We start from the raw sequence: 25,323 nt of genomic DNA, 5'->3' as shown, positions 1-25,323 counted from the left end.
AGAAGGGTGAGAAGACAGAACAGAAAGTCACCAGCCCTCCAAAATACAGGATTCTTGTTTGCTGTAAGGACTGTATTCCTATCATGGACATTGGAGAAAAGAGAGAGCTCCAGCTCCTGGAGCAGTGAGGGATTAATTACCCTAATTAGAAATACCCAATGCAAAAATGAGCATTTACCCCTTGTACTGTCTATAGTAACCCCACTGCAGGGGTAGCTTTGACATTTCCTCAGAACTCACCTTTAATGGTTGTGGTTGCCTTGATATCCTATGCTTAGAATATGGCCTAGGAATGCTTTATTGTTCGTTGTACAACCTCACTGTATGCAATCATTTGTTCTAAATAAAAATGATTATTCTTTAAATATAGATGGATATCTTATTTACAACTTTCTTATTTGTTTCTAAACTTTATTCATTTTTGTTTTTTGTTTTATTCAGCTTTTATAAATATGTATTTTTTTATTTCACAGCCAATCAGCAATGTGAATCCAGTGCACTTTATTCTTTTTTGTTCTCATACAACTGTAGGGGATGTTTGCTGTGTCTAATCTATTTAAGGGCATATAAAGCCACCCTATTTACCCTGGGTACAAATGAGGAGAGGGGAAATATTCCAACTATGACATTCATCCTAAAGACAATTGTATTATTTTTTTTTTTGGAGAGATTTTCATTCATAGCTTGTTGTGCCTATAAGACAGGAACTGATGGAAATCTCCCAAACCTGACAGGAGTAATCCAGACCTACAAGTATAACATGGTTATAGCTCCTAATGGTCTCTTGTTTACTGGTCATATTTGTATTCCTTGCTCCATCTCTTTAGGGGTGATTAAAGATCGTTATGTAACATTTTTATTATCATTAATAAATAGTATTTATATAGAGCCAACATATTACTTATTTGCAAATGACAGATACAAACAAAGACACAGGAGAAGGAAAGGACCCTGCCCTGAAGAGCTTACAATCCAAGAGACATAAAGTTTTCCTATTATTCCTAATAGTGTATTGCAGATATGTTTCCAGAAAAAAAAGTTGGCCAAATGTTTGATTTTCATTTTTTAGCTATCGGACCAATTCTATTTTATTCTACAATATTCTATGAAGGTACTTAGTGAGAGCTTTTTTTATCTTCTATTACTTGAATTGTTTTTTTTTGTGCCCACTATGTTTACAATACATAAGATTATTTTCCAAAAATGAAGCTGATCAAATCAAACCCACATCATCCCTGCCATATATATACAATAGAAATCTATAGAAAATATTATGGTTATATGTGCCTCAAGTTGAAATGATCATAAAACAATCATCATTACAATCATCTTATGAAAATATAAAAGTACCAGTATCATTGTGGAAGGGGGTGTGATAGGACAATGTCTTTCCCCAAAAACTCTGATGCCCACATCATGCCCATGTGGTAAAGTTGTGCGCCTGCACCTGCTATTAGCCACAGGTTTTACATTATTTTATATGCAATAAGCAAAAATGAAAGGGAAGTTTTCCAAATTCCAGAGAAAAGTCAGGATGGGATAAGAAAGGTAGTTCAGGGGGTAAGACAATGTTTAAAAAAGGAGGTTTTGTATATCTGTCAGATGTCTCAGAGCATTTTAAACTGAGTCAATTTGCTACCTCCTGTTCTCTTTCTCTCCTCTCCCTCTCTCTCTTTTTTTTACTTTGTTGACAGCCCTGGTAGGGGCCTTTTGTTACCTCTCCAGCCAATGAAAGCATTTTACGACAGAGAACAGTTGGGATATAAAAAGAAGGAGTCCCTCTGCCTAGTACATGATCTGTGGTTGCCTAGCCCTCCCCTATAAAGACCTGCACAAGGCAGCTGTCCTCCCAGCACCAGCAGCAGCCAGCAGCCCACTCAGCTATGCTGTCTCAGCGATACCCTCTCCTCTTCTGCATGCTTGTCCTGTCTGTGGAGTTCTCCAGGAGCAAGGGGGAGTCAATGATGGAGAAGACATCTCTGCAGGTGGAGAGCTCCTTGGCAGAAAGTGAGGAGCAGGACTGTCCTGTGTGTATGTGGAGGAAACACAGCAAGGAGATGAGGCTGGAGAGCATCAAATCCCAGATACTCAGCAAACTCAGGCTAAAGGAAGCCCCAAATATTACCAGGGAGGTTGTCAACCAGCTGCTGCCAAAGGCTCCCCCTCTGCAGCAGATCCTGGACCAGCATGAGTTCCAAGGAGACTCCTTTCAGCATAATGCTTTTGTGGAAGAGGATGAGTATCATGCCACCACGGAGACTGTCATCAGCATGGCACAGGAGAGTGAGTACCCGTTGGTCTATTTCTGCTTTGCCAGGGCAATCCTACACGTGCTTTGTACCCACGTGTGACAGCTGATGGCATAAAGTCCAGCTCTATGTCATATGCCATGCTTTCTTTCTTTCTGAACTTAAAGTCTATCTAAAGACAAAAAACTCTCCTGCAAGGGAGATTCACCTTCTCGATTAGTCTCTGTGATCATTGCCACCAATCCAAAAAAATTGGGGTTATCACCAATAGCCATATCTGAAATCTTTCTGTAGATTTTGGAGGGTTATCCTTTTACCTCCTGTTGGGTCCCCAAGACAGGAAAGAAAAATATTTTCCAGGGGCAGAAAAAAGTTTTTTTTTCTCCAGAAGTTTTGGCTTTAGATTTGAAAAGTTTGCAATGTATCACTTGGGTGATAATGTGTCACTTGTATAAGGGAGAGTGAAGAATTCAGCGGTTACTTCTACTTTGTATTGGGATTTTGCTGCAGTGATCATTATTTGTTGGATCCTTGAATCATAGATGTACTATAAGCCTTTGTATATAGAAGCAGATTGCTGTGCAGAATTATTAAAATCATGGTCCTGGCTTTATATGTGAAGTTATGAATATGATTGTGTGTTGTGATATTTGAGATTTATTGCAAGTGAAGGATTTATTTACTGCAGTATTCCAGAGAATTCTATAATATCAGGCGTATTGCTAGTTACATGTATGCAAAAATGTGATTCTGAGCCATCCTGTAATATGAGGTTTCAAGTAGCTGGTCTAAACCTTTATTATTGCTGTACAAAAGACAAGACACATATCAGTTGAATTGTATATTATCTCAATTGTATTCATGACATTAATGGATATAGTTACCTGATTTTATTGGGGCACTATATGATAAGGATAGTTTGTGCAGTTGATGTAGCTTTATGATCACAATGGGTTACTGCACTTAGCTTTTCCTCCTTGTATTGCTAAAAATGCCTGATTTGCAGTTATTTACCTAGGCAGTAAGATTGGTGGTCATCACTCATAGCAATCCGCTTACACAGCAATTTAGCAATTAGCAATTTAGAACATTTAGACCATCAAAATATGATTACTTGCTATAGGTTACTGCATGTTCACATAGCTTTTTGCCTTATTGAATTAGCCCAATAGCAGCAATGTAGTCCCAGCTGCCAGCTGTACCTTCTACACTTTGCACAAATGACTTAACAAGTCAGTTATTAACCCTGCACCTCTAATTAGCAACATGCTCCTTGTGGCAAAGCATTGGGGCCATCATTCATCTTGCAAGATAAATAAAAGGACTGGCAAACAATGGGGTTACCTGCCAGAACATGTTGTGGTTTAATGGTTTAATGGTGGCAGCAGTCCCTGACAGAATGGCTGACATGCCCCCACACTCATGTACCTGCATTGTATTGTTCAACAAGTGATCTGGATTCTCTAGTAGCTGGACAAGGTCCTGCATGCAGCTGGAGGTTTTTATTGCTCATTGCCAGAATCCAGAGACTGCTGTGTCACTGATTGCTGGGTGGAATGAAATCTCCAGTGCAGAAGAGGCGGTTGTCTTTTTTTTTTAACTGTTGGAATCTTTTTTATTGTTCTCAAGCAATGTATTTCATGTAACAACATATTTCATTTAACTACAAAAGTTCTTAGTCATCCATAAATTTCACTGTTTGTAGCATGCCTTTTAGTGCAGCTCCAAGTATTGGACAAAAAGTTGTAAAAAGTGTACCAACTTCTGTACTTGTACCCATCAAATAATATTCAGGGTCCCTAAAACACATCCAATGTTTAGGGCTCTGATAAATGATGTCTGCAAAGTAATCTAAACATGCATCACGGTTGATTTAATAAAGAAGTGATGCATGTTCACTTGCAAAGTGAAATTTTCTTATCTAAGTAAAAGTGAACATTTCTCTCTATATTCTCTATATTGATTCATTTCCTAAAGAAATGCTCTGACCTTTCATTAAATCACAAAGTCATAACAGGCTTCTGTACTTGTTCAGCTGCATTTATTCTTAGCTTAGAAACTTTGTGATAATCAGTAATTATTTTGGATTCTGATGTCATTTATATCCCCATATGAAGTTGATCATTGTTTCTGATATATATGTAATTCTTGAAATGTTACTGGTTTCTCTTATTGTTACCATTTATTTACAAGCTGAAATCTGTCTTTAATTTTTTTTAATTATGTTATATTTGATTACTGTGGTTATTATTTCTGCTAATTCTGTGCTATTTATCTGCTTTTTATTTGGCCATGGTTCTGTGTTCTGCCTGGCTCATTCTCTCGTCTTTTGTGATCCTCAGGTCACTTCTGTTGGTTTTTCCTTTTTTACCATGTGCAGTAATAACAAAGTGGCAGTGGTTACCCCCATGGGGTCCTTGTGTTGTTCTTTTCATTGGTTTTGGGAGGAGATGGACAGATCCATTTGGCAGTGTTAAAGGAATGTGACTGGAAGCATTTCTAATCTCCTATGTCTATTCCAGCTCATGCTAAAAAGCTAAACATGATAAAGTCTCTGGGCACAGAGTATCTTTGCTGCACATTTGCTGAAATAGAATCTGGTTTTAGTTGTGCCATTACCAAAATCCGGCGCTACCAAGTCCTGCTTGTATTTTGTAGCTAAAACATTTTCATCAGATGTGAAATTTAGTAAAATGAACTTAGTATTTGTAATGGAAGCCAAGCCAGTACAAATAAAAGTTAAAGCACCTGACCCATGTTTTTTGGAAATAATCTTTTCTATGTTTTTGCAGTATGTGATATAACATGTACCTAACTGATTGAGCTATTTTACATACAAGGAGAAACTGTGTTTTTTAATGTTTTTGGCAAACTGTTTTACTGTATGTTGTATAGATTTTATCAGGTCTAGATCCATGGCTAACTGCCAAATAATCATGCTATACCCATGTGCTTATACATTACATCTGTTTTGTTTACAGTGTGATATATATATATAACCTTTGGTGCTCTATTTCTTGCATGGATACCAATGCCCGGAAATTTGTGAATACGTAGCACTTGGTGCTAACTATGTTTTACTTCTATTGCTCACTATCCCCGGGGCGTTTTCTTCTTCCACTGATGTGGGGTCATTTTCTTCTCCCAAGAGACAGCGGGCCTCCATGAACTGACCCTTTGTTTGGAAACTTTATAATAATCTGAAAGACGTTACCTTCAGATTATCCAGAATACCGGAGAGTGTTTTGGCAGTGTCGATATTCCAAAATGATAATATTACTAGCTACATTTAAATAAAAGTTTGTCCTTACATAGTGATATCTGTATCCATAAAACCTATGGTTGTTGGCATTGATATATAATATTGAAAATAAAAATAAAATAGTGTCGCTTTTAAAATTTGGTCTTTTAGTGAAGCTTGCTCTGTAATATGCAAGTCATTTTGTATCTCACACGTGTGCCAATTGTATTGTATCCTCGTTTCAAATACATGTGCTGTGAGGTCTTTGAAGGGTTGAGTTGGATTCTTTCATGAGTGGGATAACCTTGTGGGGGAGTATGTAGTGCTCCATTATGTTTCATAGTTCAGTGTGCCTTTACAGATATATAAATCATGAATTCTCTGTCATTGGAAAATCTCTCAATACAAAGCATAAAAACCTTTTTGTAGGCATAGTAACAAGTTTCAAGGATCATTCCTGAAGAACGCAATTATATAATATTACAGTAAATTGGTACATAGGTCCAGGTGTTAGTACTGTATACTGTTTTCTAAGCTAACACTGTTACAGAAAAATATTAAGCTGCTAAAGCTTCTTATGTGCCCAACTACTCAAATTCCTGACATGAACTATGAATTGGCAGTTTTAACACCTAGGCTGATGTAATGGTACATTCAAGCTTATTTAGTTCCTGAAATATCTGAAATATTGCATTTTTGATATTCTTTTTTATTTTTTTTATGCAGCAGGTAGAGCACAGGGCTTTTTTATCCCACATGTTCACCAGGCTTATCCTAACTGAAAAAAGACATTGGGCCTGATTTAATAAAGCTCTCCAAGACTGGGGAAAATACACTTTCATCGGTGAAGTTGGGTGATCTAGCAAACCTGGAATGGATCTGGTCCAGGATTGAGAACATTTGCCAGCAAATAACAAATGACTATAAAGAAATCCATTCCAGGTTTGCTGGATCACCCAGCTTCACTGATTAAAGTGTATCCTCTTCAGCCTTAAGGAACTTTAATAAATCAGGCCCAAAGTACAGAGCTTTCTGTTCAACATCTTTTCTGTTCATGCAGCATTAAGACATGACAACCCACTTTCCTATGTGTCAACATTATCATGATAGGGTGTTATGTTTATAGCATCATATCATATATATGTTCCAATACAAAAAGGTTGTGACTGCACTAAAGGACTACAAATAATACACCAACATACCGTGCCTGGAGTAATTATGTCATCTCCCTATATGAACTTCAAGTTATTTTACCACCACTTATCATGGTGATAAATCAGTATGTAATTGGAGAATATATATACATAATAATAAATCTGGGCCTACCTATTGGTCACTTAGGCACTGAGCACTGGATTTTTGCATGTTATACATTGCATTTTTTAATATGAGGAGACATTACAGAAATTGCTGAAATCATACCCATAAACTTATCCTTCTTGCTTGTTTCCAGGCTTTTTCCACAGTCTGTTCATCAAAACCAATGCCAAGACATGTGCATTGATAAAAAATATGGAGGACTGCCATTAGCTTATTGTTGATGCAGAACGGCCAACTGTCTCCAGATCAGTGCTGACACTGGTCATGGATCTGGCCATCAGAGGTAGTCTGAATTCCAGCTATAGTAAGATATAAATTAATTTTTCTTATTAACATTTTCTAAACCATATAGTTTAATTGTAAAGTAACATTGGTAGTGTTGTAGATCATCTTTTTCCTGTATCCTTCTTACCTAACACTAACATTTGTTTGAGAATCAAGGCACATATATTGAATTTTTGACTGTGCTTATGTGTAAAATATCATGAGAATACAAGGAAAATATAGAAGCCCCAGCAGAAAAGTGAAGTAGCATTTTTTTCTGGCTTTCTTCATAGAAATTGATCTTTTTGTAAATAGTTCTAAAGAAAGGTAAAATTCAGAATGAACAGAATGCAAGGTATTTAATTTTAAATAAGCTCCCTGCTCCCTTTTTTAATGAGTTCCCTCTCTCTATAGAATCACAGGTGTTAGGCTAGTATAGTAGTGAGGAATATAGTTTATAATTCATTTTGTTTTGTTTAAAGGTTTCAGAATACATTTAGTGCCAGATGTGTCATAACACATAATGATTGGGAGCAATTGGTATAAGTGTTTCCAATTACACAAATATCTTGTTTTAATTGACGATGAAGCATGCTTGACACTCATGATCTTTGACCTCTGCCCTAGCTGTAAGATCCAGAATAACACTGACCTGACTTGTTTAGATAGGGAATAACGCAGAGGCACTGCATATCCCCTGAGGTTACAGAGAAAGTAACACGTAGTGACAGAATATGTGTGTATATCAGCCCTTGGTGGCTCTTTGTATGTTGCCCTGGTCTAATAGTAGAAAATGAAACATTTCATCTGTTTTCTGTAGATTCCATTGCTGATTCCACTACAGGTTTGAAAAAAAAGTCTTCTTTTATACATTTTATTGGTTTATTATTATTTTTATTATTATTATACTAGCATGAGTTAGTTTATAATTATTAGAAAAATGTTTTACCGCAGTCAAATGCAGTTTACGAAGCTGAATGAAGTGAAAATGTGCACAATAAAGATTACCCTTAAATTCATACATTTTTACTCTAACTATTGATTCTGATTGGTTGTTGAAGGTAATTGGACATCCCATTGTATTATGTTATTTCATTAGCTCATGCAGAACTCCAGCTCAGAAGTCTTAGTTTGGAGGAAAATGGCTTGCTTGTGAGTTTCTTTTTCTCATCACTTGGTTAAGTACAGTAGTTGCTTCCGAGTTGAAGTTTAAAAGTTATGTTTGTTGGTTTTAGGCCTTTTGTGCTCAGACGTGACTGGTTGGGTTGTTTTAAACTGTTTCTTTCTTTTTGCTTTTGGGCTTTTTCTTGATTCATTGAGTGGTGCTTTAGGTTATTCTTGCATTTTTACTTGTACGGTGAATTGAAGCTACCAAAAAAGAAAAAATGAACCGCCTGCTTGGTGCAGCGTGCAGAAATTGTGCACGGGGACTATGTCACTGAAGATGCCTTTTCAGGAGGAATTTGGACAGCTAAACGACCCTAAAAGTTACATGGATCTTCTGAACAAACACTTGTAAACGCCTGAAGCCTGCAAAGCTCTTCAGAAAAAAACAGACCCATTGGTTTTCATTCAAACTTTTTTACAAGGCTTAAGCATTTGCAGGCTGTAAAAACACAGAGGTCTGAACATGCACTTATCCTGCAGGAGTATTTAACAAATCGGATTAACATCTAGATAATTATTTATTAAATTAAATAAGAAGAAATAACGTGGAACAGCTTCTTTAAACTATCTATTGGTAATAAATCATTTTCTATGTTAAAAAAAAAAAAAACTATGTTAAACACCCTAATCCAGCAGTAGTGCCATTACACTGACACAGAAAGCGCACAGGAGGTGCAGAACAAAGGTATTACAGTGAAGGTTGTACATTTTGGGTAACATAGTTATATCATGTTTATTCTGCCTATTTTTGTATCTGTTTTTGAATAAAGTAACTTTAATGTTAAAACTGTGGCCAGGCTGGGAACATTCAATTGTCTACATACAGAAGTAATATAGGAGTTTTAAAAAATGCTTTCTGGCCTCTGTAGCTGCATTCCCATTCAACCACAAAGTTTGGGCGAAGATAGTTATGTAGTTTATACTGAGTTTCATAGCAAAAGCACATCGTTATATCAGATTAATCTCATCAGCTCAGCTGCACCCCTCTCCTTCCTTCTAATCTCTTATATACACACAGGTGATCTAGGAAGGGAGAGCGGGGGGATTTGCTGAGAGAATTACTTAAATAAGGATGAACTCCACCACAGTGTCTGTGGCCACAGAGGTCATTGAAGAGTCACAGGTCTAATAAAAAATATAAATACTTAAATATCAATAGCCTGGTTCTCTTTAGGTCTATAGGAGACAAAAAAAATGATAGTAAGTGCATGAACAAGCACAGATCAATACGCAGGTTAAAAACATTCTAAGATGGAAATTTTTTACATTTTAAATATGGTCAATAAGTAAACAAACAACTGGAAAAATTATGATATAGGAAATTCAAAGCACAAGTATGGGTGTCAACTGTCTCTGTACTTAGTAATTGAAACCCTGTGAACAGCAAGGTAATAACAAAGGAGAAAACTGTACACAGGAACAATATAGAGATTAATAAATAAAGAGATTTTGTCACCGGGGTTAGCACCTGAATGATATGTACTGACTGGCCAGTCAGGAATCATAAGAGCCAATGGATCCCCAGGTAGACAACAACAGTCATAAATTGGGAGAATCACCATCCAGCATTCTGTTCATTTAACTAATTGTGGATTCAAAGCATAAATTATGCATTTCCAGATTGCAAAAAGAGTGATGTGTTCTTGTGTGTTTTTGAAGTGAAACTCCAACCCATTCAATTTTAAGTGTTGTCATTAGTGTCAATGTCTAAATAGGGAAAAGAGGATCCAACATTGAAGAATTGTCTTTCCCCTGACTTAGATATTATTTATTAAATCTAAAGGTTTAGCTCCATAGGGCCCCCTTTAGCCCACCATCCTCCCCTACCAAACCCATCCTGGGCAGCTGAAAAGATTATTTGAAGGCCGTTGAAGTTTTGGAGTAATCAACATTATCCACTATGAGAGGTAAAACTTGTCTTGGTACTGGAGTCTTAAAAATTTAGAATTTAGAGAGTTAGACAAGTCTTCAGGGGAAGAGCATGGATTACATCAAGTAAGATCCAGCTAGAAAGACTTCCATGTGCTGATATGAACAGCAGTGATACCATTAGGATTCTAAGTGCGAAAACTAGTGAGTGACATCCAGAGGAAATCCTCATTGCTAAGTAGAGTAAAATATAGATCTGTAAAAGGTAAGGAGGTATTGTGCACGTTTATGCCAAGGGAACCATGTGGAGTGTAGAAAGGGAGTACAGAATTGAGGAGTAAATTCTTTGTGCAAGTGAAGTTTAGCCGTCGAATGAAAAATAGGGTGGAGGTGATGGTCTATATGTGTTTTAGTACGGAGAGATAAGCCATGTATGCTGTCTTGGAGAATGCGGAGAAGACACACAGAATTGTATAGTTCTGTACTAGGTAGACTGAGAACCCATTATTAGGAGGATGTAAAAGAATGCAATGTGTTGACCGATGTGCATTTTGTTCACAAAATCAAATGGCAGAATTGGAAGTTGATCAGTTTAATTACTTCAAAATATATGCAGGGTTTGGAAGTGCAAAAGGTTGGGGATGTTATCATTTTAATTACCTCTACATTACCTAGAAAAACAGCGTCAATGAGGTGTGGGTGACAACTTTTTTTTTCATTTGTTGCAGTGTTGGAGAGAAGTTTGCTGAGTAGAAATGTGATGGGTTTTCCTTGATATTCACTCTCAGGTATTTATTGGTCCATTGGAAGGCAAATAGTAGATTTTAAGACTTGCAAATAACTTTTGAAATGACATTTGCATGTTATGTGTTATATTAGATTTAGTAATTATCTCTACATCTACTTTATGGGTTAGATTACACACTAACCATTTCTTATATAAAGAAAAATGTTTTTCTTTTTTTGGTAGTTATATAATACTATAAATATTGTGAAAACTAACTATCAAGCCATTAAACACTTACAGAAACAGGAAAGACCTTTCCTCAAGTGAGTTCTAATGGATTTGGTGAAAGTTCAAAATGGATACTAAGCAATGTAATCCAAAGCTATTAAACAATCTGGTTTCTTGTTAGGCTTCATTAATATAAAGAAGGTACATATTTGACTAAGTATTTCTGGAGAAGTGTTAATAAACCCTTAACAAAAAAAGGTATTATTTATTTTTTTTTAACATATAAAACTTTAAAAAGTCAGTTTTTTACCCATACTTTCCTTGAAATGCAAAGAATAATAAATAGATGGTATTTCACAACATTCAAACAGATCAAAAATCTCTCCAGATTGTTGGAGTCTCTATGGTCTTAGGCTTGCTATCACACTACCTATGGCACTGCATTTCTTTTTATATTCATTGTATTCTTTTAGTAAGTCTTTATGAACTAGCCTCATCCTCAATAACCCCCATCTCCACAATTAGACCTCCTTCTCATAGGTCCTAACCTCCTACATCCTTCTGTTGGAGTACCTGTAGTCCATTTATTGACTGCCCATAAACTACATATTCTGAAATAATGGAAGTCAGCTAATGCCCTTAATTTCCCTGATCCCATTCAGGATTCTAATTTTCATTGTCCTATTGAACCAATGTATGCATGAAAGGAAAGTACACATATTACGTTTAAATGAAAGTGGCCATGCAACCCTAGATGAATGCCTAAAAAAAATCCTTTTTATTTTACTTTACTATTTCCTATAAGTTATATCTGGTGATAATTTAATGATTTTGTTTTTTGATTTGCCTTCCCACTCTCCATCCCATATCTGATTCTTCTATCCCTTTCCCCACTATACCTCTTCATTATTATAATTGGTTATGAGCTATCTACTATTCCTTTTATTTATGTGAGATTAAATCTCCGTATTCTTCACTTCTTTATTGTCTTATGACATATATCATTGCATATATTGTTGTCAGTGTGGACTGGTTCACAAACTTAAACTAAACCTAATTTTAAATTAACTCTTCATATAACAGGACTGATATTAGTTCAGGAATATACAATCATTTCCTGGTTTTGGAAATGTCCACGTAAAAGGGATGATGTGCCTAATTTTGCAAGTTTGTATCTCAGTGTGAATTTGAGCATGGCGGAAACATTAAGACCATCACTTCAAAGCCCAGTTTGCTAACACTTTAAATCAGCCCCTTTAACTGTCTTATGTTTGCTGGTTTTGTCCTTACGTGCTGCTTGGTTTGACCTCATTCATGTCGTAAAATAATCATGAGAGTGGGGACACATTGGGAGTGTTTTTATTACATGTGTCACCATTGTGCATTTGAATGTTTGAATGACATTGGTGAAAGTGTGCTTTGAAATTTGAGGCCTCATAAAAGGTGAACCATGAAAGTGCTAAAGCATCTTTTCAAACCTATACACTGGTACGTGTTCTCTATCTGTTTTGCATATGGTTGTAAAACCAGATCTGATGTGCTTTTCTAGCTCTTAGCAACATACTTAGACCATCTCTCTTTTTTAAGTAAAATGGACTTTCTCAGATAGGACAAACAATTAAAGCTTTAGCCCAGTGCTTTACAAATAGTAGGAGCCAGGTAGCCATTACCTGATATATGGATCCTTTATAAGCCCAAGATGTAGCAAACAAACTTAAAAATAGATCCTACTCAAAAACAAGCAATGATCTATAGTATAAGTGTATGTTTCATGATTTAGAAATTATCCAATTCAAAAAGAAAATGTTAGTGTTTTAGGTCTTGTTTTTGGTGTATTTTTCTAGGTTTATTACACATTCTTTTGGACTGATTATTACTGGATTTTTTTACATTATTATGCCCCCTACTTGTCCTTTAAAAAAGTACTAACTTTAATAAAGGTCAATAGGAGGACAAAACCGGATAGGAGGTTTTTTTTAATCAAAACAAATGCACCTGGAGTTGTGCTTTAAATCCAAGTTTTATTTGATAGTCACATAACCATAATATCTTTATCAGTCTTGTATGTTTGGGCTGTGGGTCAGATGAAAGTCAAAGAGCCAGGCCACTACTAATAGACCTTGCTGCCAGCCTTAAATCCAATCAAAAGACTTTTTAGTAGGCTGGCAATGCTGCAGACCTAATAGCACAGCATGTGTATAGGGGTGACAATGATACTACAACTAGGAGAAAAAGATACTGGCTGGGTTGAAAAGTTCTATAATAAAATGTATACATAAAAGTAACAAATAAATATGCAATATTAAACTGCCCCACAGATAACTTCCTTGGTGAGGATAGCAGTAAAAATTATTTGAAATTCTGTTTCTACTCTGTTTAAAATTAAAAACACAAAAATGCTGGATTTAAACTGGAATTTCAGAAATAATGTTTTGCCTTGTTTGTTGCTCCCTTCCCATAGACATACACACACCTGCTACTGATTTAATACTCAAAGGCGTTTAGAAATTATATATATTACACATTATTATACATTTTTGCCACAAAGTTGTGATCACATCATTTCAGTCACTATGTTGGATGCAGTGGTGACTTGTGGGTGGAGATGAATTGTATTTTATATATGATCACTCCAGGAATCTTAATCTTTGCATTCCACCGTGTGGTTCTGAATTTTGGACATGAGAATAGGCAGTGCCAGAGGCATTAAAGTAATCTGTATTAGAACAATAATAATTCTGACTCCTAGTATGCAGTATATGACGTGATGGCATCATACATTCAGAATGTACATGACAGCCTGGATGCTACGTAATGATGCATTGGGCATCAGAAGAACCTAGAGATGTTGTAGCTGCCGCCATTAGAAATAAAAGTGTTTTATGGCAGGGGGAGGGGTACAAGGTTTTCATATCTGCAGTGACAGCACATTTAGGGCTATACACATCAAAGAATTCATGTGAACTTGAGTTTATCATTACATGTTTTAGTGGTTCAATTCTTAAGGGAAATATATTTCAGTTTGGTTAGGTGGTATAGTTTGGAGTAGAGAGGAGTTCATGGATTCACTGGGTTCATCCTAGATGTTAGGGATAGACATAGCTCCCAACTGTTGCTAAATTGGAAGGGCTGTTCCTTGTTTAGAATAAAATCCCTCTGTGCTTCATTTTTCCTCATTTAACTTTATATTTTGATACATTAACTTTTAACCATGTTTTAACAACCATGTGTAATGTAAAAGACACTGAACTCCTCATCCATTCTTTAAATCATTGCATCAGCTACCCTGAAAAGCCCTTGTGGGTTCGGCCAGTCGCATAATATTAGTTCTGATCATTGGAAATGTGGGCATGGCAGGAACATATTGATTGCTTACATACCTTGTGCTAAAAGACCCCCCCCCCCCTTCGCATCTCAGAAAAATGGTACAAAGAGGTACAAATATAGGTTTTCTATAGAAACATTGTACTTTCTTAATGACTTATATTGGCTTATTTTGGGAGTTGTAAGCCACATTGAAAAAAATCAGCACCAAAATAGTACAATTTTATTTATCTATCATGTGGTTGGAATTTTCCCCTTGAACTCAGCTATAAAAGACATATTTTTAAAAATAAGGGATTTTATCTTGGTGAGTTAGGATGGCTATTGAGAGCCCATTCTCATATACCATATATGCTGCAAAGACACATGATAATATGGTAATGTGGATACCAAGCTTTGTGGAATACAGTGCCATTCATTCATAATGGCTCCTGAATGCACCACTGTAGAGTGTTGTGATGGGCTTCCAAATATAATGCACATTCTGCTTTTGGACTGCTGTGGAGTGTTGGGCAGCTAATTCAAAAGAATAAGAAGCTATAAACTAGTGCACAGTAACATGACATGAACACTTGGGCACGTACTTGCACGTAAATGTAAATTACTCCTTTTTTTAAAAAAAATTAAAAATACATTTTTAAATTACAGACATGGCTGAAAAAAACTGACTTAAGCTGGTGCTAAATATTTATGAATATTTATGAATTAAGCCTGTTGTATTGTGTTAGACCTGGAAAGGAAGGCAATATATGTTGTAGAGAAGTCTTGAGTCATGGTTCTTTTCTCCTTGTTGGTACTTATTAAATAAGATTATAGTTAAGGAAATAAAACCCAGAAAAATAAACACATCAATGCTAAGTACTAATAGAGATTAATTCCCTGTGTCCCTATAGAATGAGTAAATGAAACTGCATCAAACAGAACCATTTCTGGTTTTGCTTGGAATTGAATTACACAGTGTAGTTCATCTATAACTTCAAAGCTACACCTCTCACTTGTAGTTTTATTACTACTTCTAGATGTTCCCAGTTATGACACAAACAACTGGATTCCATAAAAATTTGCCAGTAGTTTATCAATATTTTTCAGGGCACATAGGAGCTGCCTATCACCCTCCCACCCATAAACGGAGCTTATTAAAATTCTTTCTAAATCAGCCTTTTACCTACCTGAGTTCACTGTATGTGTCTCTTGCCAGAGCCTCTTCTGGATGCCGAAGCAGAATAGGTGCATCCCAGTCGGATTCTTTTCTCATGATGTCATTGGCTCTTTAATCTCTCTGGATCCTGAGATCCCACCCCTGAACAGCCAATAGGAAATGTCCATGTCATCCAAGCATAGATGTGGCCATCTGATAAAGGACAGTCCCACTTTACAGAAAGAGTTCACAAGATTCAGAACTGCATGGCACCTAATACTTTGTATATCCTCTTAAGCTATCCTTAGCTTCAAAGCAAGTGGGGATTTAGCCTTTTGGAAGTAGAAAAAATCTGGAAACCTGTGTTAAAATAATTTAGTAAGTGTTAGGATGTTAAAATGTTATGCTTGGTTCTGTATGAAGCATATAAATAGATATAGACATAAGATAGTCATGTTTGGTCATTATATAAAAAGGCTTTGCTTCCTGCTTGCTAGTGCTAGAGCCTTTTGTGTTTCTAAAGCTACGTACACACTTCCAATTATTATCGTCGGAAAACGAACGACGAACGTTCCTGCACGATATACACGAACGATCGTATAGCACCGATCTTGCACATAGAGGTAACGACACGATCGTTCGTAGATATTGTACACACAATAGATACGATCGTTTAAGCGATAGAGGAACTATGTGCACGACAGGAAAGTGAACGGACGTTCGTTCATCACGCATGCTCTGAACATGGACGATCAACGAACGACCGTACACACGAACGATGTTCAACGATCGTCGTCCAATCCGATCCGTCGGTCCGGTCGTTCGTTTCCAGCGACTTTCCTCGTTCGTCGGCGTCGTTGGTTACTTTTTTACGAACGATTTTTTGCCCAATCGATCGTTCGTCGTTCGATTGGAACGATAAAAATTGGAAGTTTGTAAGCACCTTTAACCTTGTAACTTACTGCCTTCTAGACAGGATCTGTCTGATTCTAAACATAAACCTAAGTACACATAAGCAGGTCCACTGTAATTTTTGCAGGTTACTGATTGATCTGACCAATTTTTCAATTGGTAAGCAGTTAATCGGAAGTCCCATAGCACCGTGCACACAAGTTGTTCTTGGATAATGATCAAAATTCCAATCATATGTACTTGATCTTAGGAATACATGACTTAACATGTATATCTGATTGATATTTACCGGCACATCTGATCTATCCACATACAATTAGAAACTCGGAAGTTAGACTCTTACAATTGGTCAATTGTTGAATTTCTTTCAGATTCGTGAATCAGATCATTTTGTGTGGAAGTAAAAATCAGCCAGTGTTTACTAGTTCTAGGACTAGAAAACTAAACATCAATAATTCTCCCGGTAGTCAAAGGCATCAGGATCTACTTAGACTTTAGGTTACATAAGAATACTATTAGGCATGGGCTTAGATTATATAAATTATTTCCTTTTTAAGGCGCAGTTCACATCTTTGTGCTCGTGATAATGCAACTGCATGTGGGTTGCACTTTGTGCTTCCATACAGTTAAATTAAGGCAGCCTATTCATATGAATGGACCAAATACTGTCCATGAATGCACCAAAAGTCAGTATATTTGTCTTCCTCCCAGAAGCCAGCTCTGAACCTGTCCCTCTCCTTTACTTATATATACGATCAATAATTACCAGTCAGAGAGAGATTGCACCCAGAATGTCTTGTGGAAGAGTCTAAAGTAAACAATTGAAGAATTAACTAATACAAAAACTGGCAGCTTATTGCAGGCATTATTTGGTTTATTCTTTATTTGTTTAAGCCTGTCTTCTCACCAAAAATATACAGGTTAGCAGGGATTGGGATCAGCACTGTCCACTGTAAGAGAATGGAGAAATGGAGTCAGAATATTTGCTGGATGGGACTACTGGGAAACAAAGTAAAGCTATGTTTAGGCACATACACACATCTAGTATTTAAAAGGAACTTACTGACTTCAAGTACATTTTACCTTAGTACTAAAGACTATCTTCAGCCACATATTTTTCTTGGATGGGGCAGTGGGATTTTCATTATGGAGCTTTTATTGCTGTATCTGCACATGTTGAACAGATTCTCACTTGTATTTTTGACAACAGCAGAAGCGAGGGCAAATTTACCCAACCGGACCCAAGGTTTTTATGCTGTATTCAAAACTAAACAAAAGAGTTGGCTGAGTCCTTCAAATTCAGTAATGATTTGGATTATTATTTAATGTCTTAATGTATTATTTAATGACTTAAATCCTCTGTGTTTATTTTTCAGGTTCCTTTTCAATCATTTAATGTGTTTAAAAATCTAAGATACTGATTCATTCAACAGCATTCTAATTTTATATATTAATAGTGACCAAGTTCATTGATTCTAAAAATGTTTTCTATAGTTGGACATTTCTCGTGCCAGCAAACTAGCAGTGATCCAAGTTGTGCACAGCCCAGAGGCACTAAGCAGATTTGGCAGCAGTAGGATTATTTTGGATAACTTACTTTCACAAGGAGTGCCAATTCATTGCTTCAGCTTAATATACTTGCCTTACCCTGCATTGAATCTTTGATAGGTTGATTCATTTCACACGTTCCTTCCACAAAGTTTTTTTTTTAATTTTAAAGGGATAAATACAGTGATATATATCAATATGCAAAATCTAATTTATAATTCGTTTTTTTTATAGTGCAATAAAATTCTACCATGTTTTTGTACTTAAGTGAAATTTTTATCTATGTGCACATTTCTGTGATCAAACAATATTGCATTATTTCAATATAAACAGAATACAATATGAATGTGGATACACTCTACACTTTTGGATAATTTCTACACAGTTATAATTAAAGATCAGTAATAGGTGGTATTTGCTAGCAATATCCCATTATCCTGCCTTACAAAATCTACTAACCATTAACAAATACACATTGCTCAAGCATTGTAACATTTATGTGGTTCTAAATTGATGTTATAGTCCAACTCCCTAAGATACATTTTTAAAAATAAATATTTCCCCAGGCTGCAATGCTTATAATCATTATAAGGATGTGGCCCCCTTCTCATAGTACCTCCTGGTACCAAAATATGTCCTTGGTTTTTTTACGTATAGTAACCCCAGCCATTTTCCTAAATCTGCAGAACAGTTAGCACAAATAAATAAAAGTGTTTGTCGGGTTAAAAATGATCTGAGACAAACAGAGTGTTGTCAAGTACCTGTTAAAGCAGAGGTCCCCAACCCCGCCGTCTGACAGGTGGGCCGCGGCTCTGGCCGATGCACCCCCAAGCAGTGTCAGGAGAAGGAGCCGGGGACCATGTCTCCCGTATGCATTGCAGGCTCAGGGCGGTGGGCGGTTGTGTCTCTGGACAGAACCCGCCACAGACTCAGACCTGCAATGGGAGAGTGGGAGGGTTTTGGCATCATGACATCACTCGGGGGGAAGTTTGTTCTCCTTTGAGTGACACATGGCTTCCCAGAGTCTCTGCTTTTAGTTGTCTGTGAGCTTCAAATGTTGGGGACCACTGTGCTGAAGGATCTTCATGACCAGATCTCCAAGTGTTATTAAGAAATATTGACATGATGACAACACACATTAAATAAGATTAGGTTCTTTGCTCATTGGCTCCTAATGCTGTTCGTACATTCTTTATACATCCCCTGATGAAGCCCATTGGCGAAACGTGTCGGGATAGAGATTTTGAGCATCTTCACCTCTCTCACCATTTAGTTAGGCAACTGATTGTCAAGAAATAAAGGCAAACTCCCTGGAATATTGCACATTTAGGGATGCCTTACATTCAATTAATTTTTGTTTAATGTTTACTGCACTTATTGTGAATTTTCTCATGAACAATTGCATAACCTTTGCGTGTGCTAAATATATACATATATAGAATATATACCCCTGTCTTTTTCCTTCTCTTTTGTTTGATATGTTCTCTTGCATACTACGGCGTTGGCAAACATTATTTATTTGCAATTAGGGGGGGGCTACATCTCTCTTTCTATATATTACATACTCGTCATGTGTGGCGTCTTATCTGGAAGACCTGTTTCTAACATCAAGGATTTTAGGTAGGGATACATTTTTACTGCCCTTTTTCTTCCATGTGACAAATCTGCATTTTTATGAATGTAGATTACAAGAATTAATATATTGTGTAATTGAATGTATCATATGTTCAAGTACATCACCTTTATCTGTAGGAACTGTTTGATTAAATAGCTAATGATGAAAATGTCAAAAAAATCTAGATAATTTTTCAGATGACTTAGCCTCAAAGTAAATAGGCTAAAAAAAAGCTTTCATTGACCTCTGTAGCTGTAGCCACTGTAAAGCAATTCATACTCAAAATTCAATACAAGCAGAGGAATTGTTTATTAAGTAATCCAAATACTATGGTAGACTTTACAAGCAAAATAAAACTCTTCTGCTGCCAGATCTGCCTAGAGGCGCTCAGTTTGTTAGGTAGGGTCCCTGGAGTTTGCTGGAGAACAAACATCTCTTGCTGTCTTCCCCCGCTGACCTCTAGAAGTACCAGTTTTTAGGTATGGGGGTGTATGTGACTATACAACCAAAACACTGTCACATGGGGGGGGTCTCTGATATTATTTATCCAGGTAAACACCTATACCACCTAGTTTACACAGGTATGAGAGTTAAAGAGGGAGCATAGCTGAGTAAGTATACCTCCCTGGGGATTTGGGTATCACAAAAATGGAATAGTGGCATTGTCTTACATTCATGTCATCAGGTATTTGGGTACATTTGTATCATTATAAAGATCTATATTTTTAATAAAATGTGTATATTTTTGTACTAAACACAATTCAAACTGAGAATTTTTTAAAAAAATACATAATCATTAGTATAGTTTTCGGCAGAAATTTATTATCAAACCCATTCCCAAGGCTCCATTTTGGTTATTTAATATGAAAGGCTACCTAACTGACCGAGCACGGTTTTAAGTTAGAAAAGGTGAAGCAGAGGTTGACAGAATTTTCCTACTGTTTAAATTTTTCTAAGGAATTTAGCACAAAAGGTAAATCTGTAATGGTACAACTTAGGCATAATTACCAGGTATAGATGCTTCCTTTAAGATTGCAAATCTTCACTTTTTTGTGTTCGTGTTTACTTTACTTTTACACCCATCTTTCTGAGATTAGAACGAGGGACACCTTTAAACACAAAGTATGTAAAAAAAAAAAAAAAACCTCACACCTATGCCAGTGGCTCGGTTTAATGTCCCATGAAGATTTAACGCACAAAATGTAATTGATGAAAACTCACCAGTTTTTTTTTACAAGTATATTTCATACTTGTTTTTCTTATGAATAAATGTAGTTAAATAGTGGAGTGGTGAAAGGTTTATTATTGTAATATAACACTTTTGGGTGGCATTATAAAAGCTTACATTTACTGTAAAGCTGAACTCCAGGCAGATATACAAAGACACAAAGTAATGTGTTCTATATTTGTTAATATATTCTTTAATGTGTAGAAGTCTGCTTCTACTGGGCACTTCAGGATGTAGTCAGCAGAGGAACTGTAAGTGTTACTAACTGCAGCAGAGAAGTCTCTGAAGCAGATCTACTTACACTTGAACTGGAATATTAAAAATATAAAACTTTAGAAACTTTTGGTAAAACAAAATTCTCTTCATGGGGGCACCTTTAGAAAAATGTTATAATTCATAAAACATTAAATACATAGAAACCCTAAATGGGTGACATTTTTAAACCATGGTACTGCCAGCATGGTTTGTTCACATAGTGAGGAATAAGCTTCAGATTGTGATGCATGGTGCCATGGGTGCAATCTTTCCCCTTCCCCACCATGTGCCTGGAATTTCTTGTCCCTCTGGAGGGCAGAGGTGACTTTATTGGTCTACTAAAAAAAGAGAACCTCGCACTCACAAAATTCTTGCATGCAGAAGGATTTCCAGCCCCTTGGGATAGCGAAAAACGTAAGTTTAAAAATAAAAAAGTTTACAAAAGCTTAATAAATACACAAAAACAACTGCCCTACACACATTAGGTATCACTGTGCACTCCAGATTGACTGTAATAATTCTATGGACATCATTCACTATTTTTTGTTATCACTAAATCACTAAATTGGTGGTCTATTGAGACTTTTAAACTGTTGCCTATGAACAATTTAGCGTACTGTAGTTTTTTACTGTTTCATTAGTGAAAGGAATTTGGAAGCTTGTCCTAAGTCATATGTTTTTACTCAATTCTATCTTTTTATGTTAGAAAAAAGTGGCTGTTATGATTGCATGCACTAATATTAATTTTATTTATACATTTAATAAAAAGTAGCTCATATGGTGTGACAAAATGGAAATCTCAACTCTATTATTCTATAGCAGTATTTCTTGACCTTTGAAACAAATTTTAGGTCTTCGGGGAACCCCTACTATATCCGCAGCTTACAGTATCCTAGAGCAATGGTCAGATGGAAGAATGCCTCTTACATTGCTGGCCAGTGGGAAGAATGTCACCCTCAGATGACCAAAAAGCTCATTGGTAGAGTCACAAATTGCTCATTACTCAAGGAATCCCCAGCAACCTCTTGAGGAACCCTGGTTGAGAAACACTGCATTATGAATGAATGTTTTAGGAGTTTTAAGTACCTTGTCAAAACGAAGAAGCAAAATGTGGTCAGGTTCTGACATGTGTTTGTTCTAGCTGTGGTTAAAAATGGTTGCATCGTAATGCCTCCTGCACTCCTGCATCTTCATTGCAGCCACTTTCTATCTACATGTATACACTCAGTGGGAGATTCATAGACTTTATTAGGTTAATGCCCTGTGGCCACTTACCATAGCACTGGGAGCTTGGTCTAGCAGGATGACAGTAGGCAGACCGGGACAGAGCACAGAACAATTGCCTGCCTAATAACACTAATAGACAGTTCACCAAGTATTCATTTAACAAAAGCTACAGAATTGAAAAATATTGAAAATTATTGTTTAAATCACTTTAAATGTTAACACTTTGAGATTTCAGTGAGATTTACTCACTGTAAATAAAAAAACATCTGTTAGTCAGAAAACATCATGATTATGTACCAATATTATGATATAATGGTGATTTCATAGCCAGTGGTTTTGTTTGGTAAAAAGTAAATGTGAAGTATTATATGTTTGTTATGATGATAAAGGCACCCCATGCAGATGTGAATTGCGGTTCATTTGATCTTCACATTTTTCAAAATGTTGTCTTTTTTTTTACGTTACTCTTACAATGATGTTACCTCTAATAACATATATTTGTATAACTCAAATGTACATTTTCCTATACCTATATATATTAGAGTATACAATAATCAAACAAGTGAATGGGCAGGGGAACAGACCACAGGAATTGGTCCTCTAATCAGCTCATTAACCATCTCTGAGTACAATCTGTAGACTAGGATTTCCATAGGATAAGAGAAAATTAGAAATCTGCTAAAACCAATGAACCAATTTTTCTATCAACTAATCTAAAGTGTGAATGACAATGTATTTTTGTGGTCAGCAATTTGTCATTGTAAACAAGTATATAGAGCTATTCTTTGCTTGCCCAAACATGAAAACAAAGAATACATGAAAATCAAATTACAAACAAGATTTTGGCATTCTCCGTTTCCTTCATTGGAATAGTCTATAATACTTTGCAAACTAGCAGTTGCTTTTAGGGGAAATAACTGAAGCATAGATAAATTCTCTTGTGAACAATAATTGGGACCCATCTGCTTTTCACGTTGCAATACAAATGACATCCCATAATCATGGGTAAGGTCATGGAAATGAATGGCTGGTGTCATGTGTGGGTGAGATAGTGGAATTGAATTGGAGATGTCATTATAAAACATGCATTGGAGCACTGTGGTCATTGTACATTGACTGCATGGAATAAAACTTTTATATGGGCTGAAATTACAATAATGAGCATTTTTAGCAAACATTGTTGCAAGCTGATTATGTAATAGCAAACATTGTTCATAGTTTGCTAATGGGAATTTATTTATGGCAATAGACCAGCAATGTTCTCAGGCTATTTTTGTTTGGGTGCTATGACAGTCTGAACTAGATTTTTTTTTGTATAACTCTGTCCATAGTATCATGAAGGTTTTTCTTTAAAACTGTCAAAGTATACCTACATATACCGATGTACTTCTATGTAATGTCTATGTAATACTTATGAACAAATATTGTAGGATATCTGATAAATTGATGATGTGTATGCAATCTTTAGGAAGTAGCTGAAGCTGAACTCTAGGCAGATTCAGGCCTACATTAGGGCTGCTCTGTAATCGGTTATACCAAATGTATATTTCAAATGCAGGAAAGGGGAAGGAAGATAAAATGCTGGATATGTAAGCTCATCACTGTGTACCCTCCTTGACTGTCCAGTAAATTCCTGTGGCAAATCTAGGATGAGTTGGGCTCAAAGGAAGTGGGTGGAATGATGGTGGGCACCAACTCTATGAATCTCTAATTTTGTGTTTTATCTTTTTTAGTGGGTTTTTTTACTTTTGTTTTCTTACTTTTGATAATTCAAACTGACTCTAGACACAATTAAGGAAGAAACAACCCCTGTAGTTATATATGTGGGGTTTAGCATCCATCTGCAGAAAAAAGAAGGCTTGTGGGTTTATTTTTAGAGCAAAAAACTGATGCACCAACAGGGCCATGCAGAAAACACAGCGGGATTGTGGAGGAAGGTAAGTATTTGTCCAGACTAACTTCACTAAGTTGTCCTTTAGGTTTACATTTTAGTTTTTTTTCCCTGTTGTATTATATAAACTTTATAGGGTCTGGATATACAGTCAAGAACAGGAACGGAATGTATAACCTAGGAACAAGGAAAATAAATTGAAGTACATGCACAGTGACTATTTTTTCCTAGAATAATTCTCATTACAAGGAGACAATTATAGAGAGGTTCTAGTTCCCATGAAGTTGTTTTACTTTCCTGTAATAAAGTTCCATTTGGAAAGTGGAATCTATGATATCACACCCTCCTCAATGCTACTGTCTTTACCAGTCAGCACCTTACATCTGGTTTTTCTTAACAACATATTCCATGTTCATGGCAACAAAGCAAAAACATAGAAGAATCTACCTATTAACTGTTGAAGTACCTTATAATATGCAGTAAATGATGTTCTACAGTAATAGATCTCAAGGAGCATGGTGCCTTCAGATGACGCTGCACTAGAACCTTATAACAACATTTCAGAGACATCCATTTCTTCTATCACTTACTGTATTATATCGAATTACATCGTATTTCTATGAATATATTTATATTAATTCATATTCAAGTCTATATATATATATATATATATATATATATATATATATATATAATTTAGCATAATACAATTGTAGACATTTTCTGTCTGGCTTACATAAGTAATAAAACTTCATTTTTTTTGTTCATCAATTTCCATTAGGGTCTAGGGTGGTAGCTGAAGATAGTCCACAATCCGAAAAAAATCCAAAACTTGTGTTGTATTCCCCGGTCCCTCATTACTCCTAATGGTTCAAACCACCAACTCGTGTGTCATGTAGTGATGTTGGGGCCTGCAGCAGAAACCAATGAGTGGAGAAGGGAAAGCTGGATTATGTCTTCCACCAATACCTATCTGTTATCTGTATAATAAATAGGTCAGCAAGGAGGAGCTATATAAATAATTGGAATAAATTTATCCTGTATAACCCTGTAATAATCCTGTATTTCTGTAACTGTATGCCAATGTTTATGACGACTAGAGGCAAGTATCATGGGAGTA

The 25,323-nt window shown here is 36.1% G+C and overlaps 1 protein-coding gene across 1 annotated transcript in view; it reads left to right on the top strand.

The window, feature by feature from the left end:
• Positions 1–1,812: 1,812 nt before the first annotated feature.
• GDF11 (growth differentiation factor 11) overlaps positions 1,813–25,323 on the top strand; it is a 66,854-nt gene continuing 43,343 nt past the window's right edge. The window contains exon 1 of the mRNA XM_072408514.1: positions 1,813–2,283. Within this exon, the coding sequence (XP_072264615.1) occupies positions 1,884–2,283 (400 nt within the window). The 5' untranslated portion in view covers positions 1,813–1,883. The remainder of the gene's footprint in view (positions 2,284–25,323) is intronic.

This window comes from Pyxicephalus adspersus, chromosome 1, assembly GCF_032062135.1.
Source record: "Pyxicephalus adspersus chromosome 1, UCB_Pads_2.0, whole genome shotgun sequence".
In the NCBI taxonomy this organism is placed as follows: Eukaryota; Metazoa; Chordata; class Amphibia; order Anura; family Pyxicephalidae; genus Pyxicephalus; species Pyxicephalus adspersus.
This window is presented reverse-complemented; position numbering and strand designations above follow the sequence as displayed.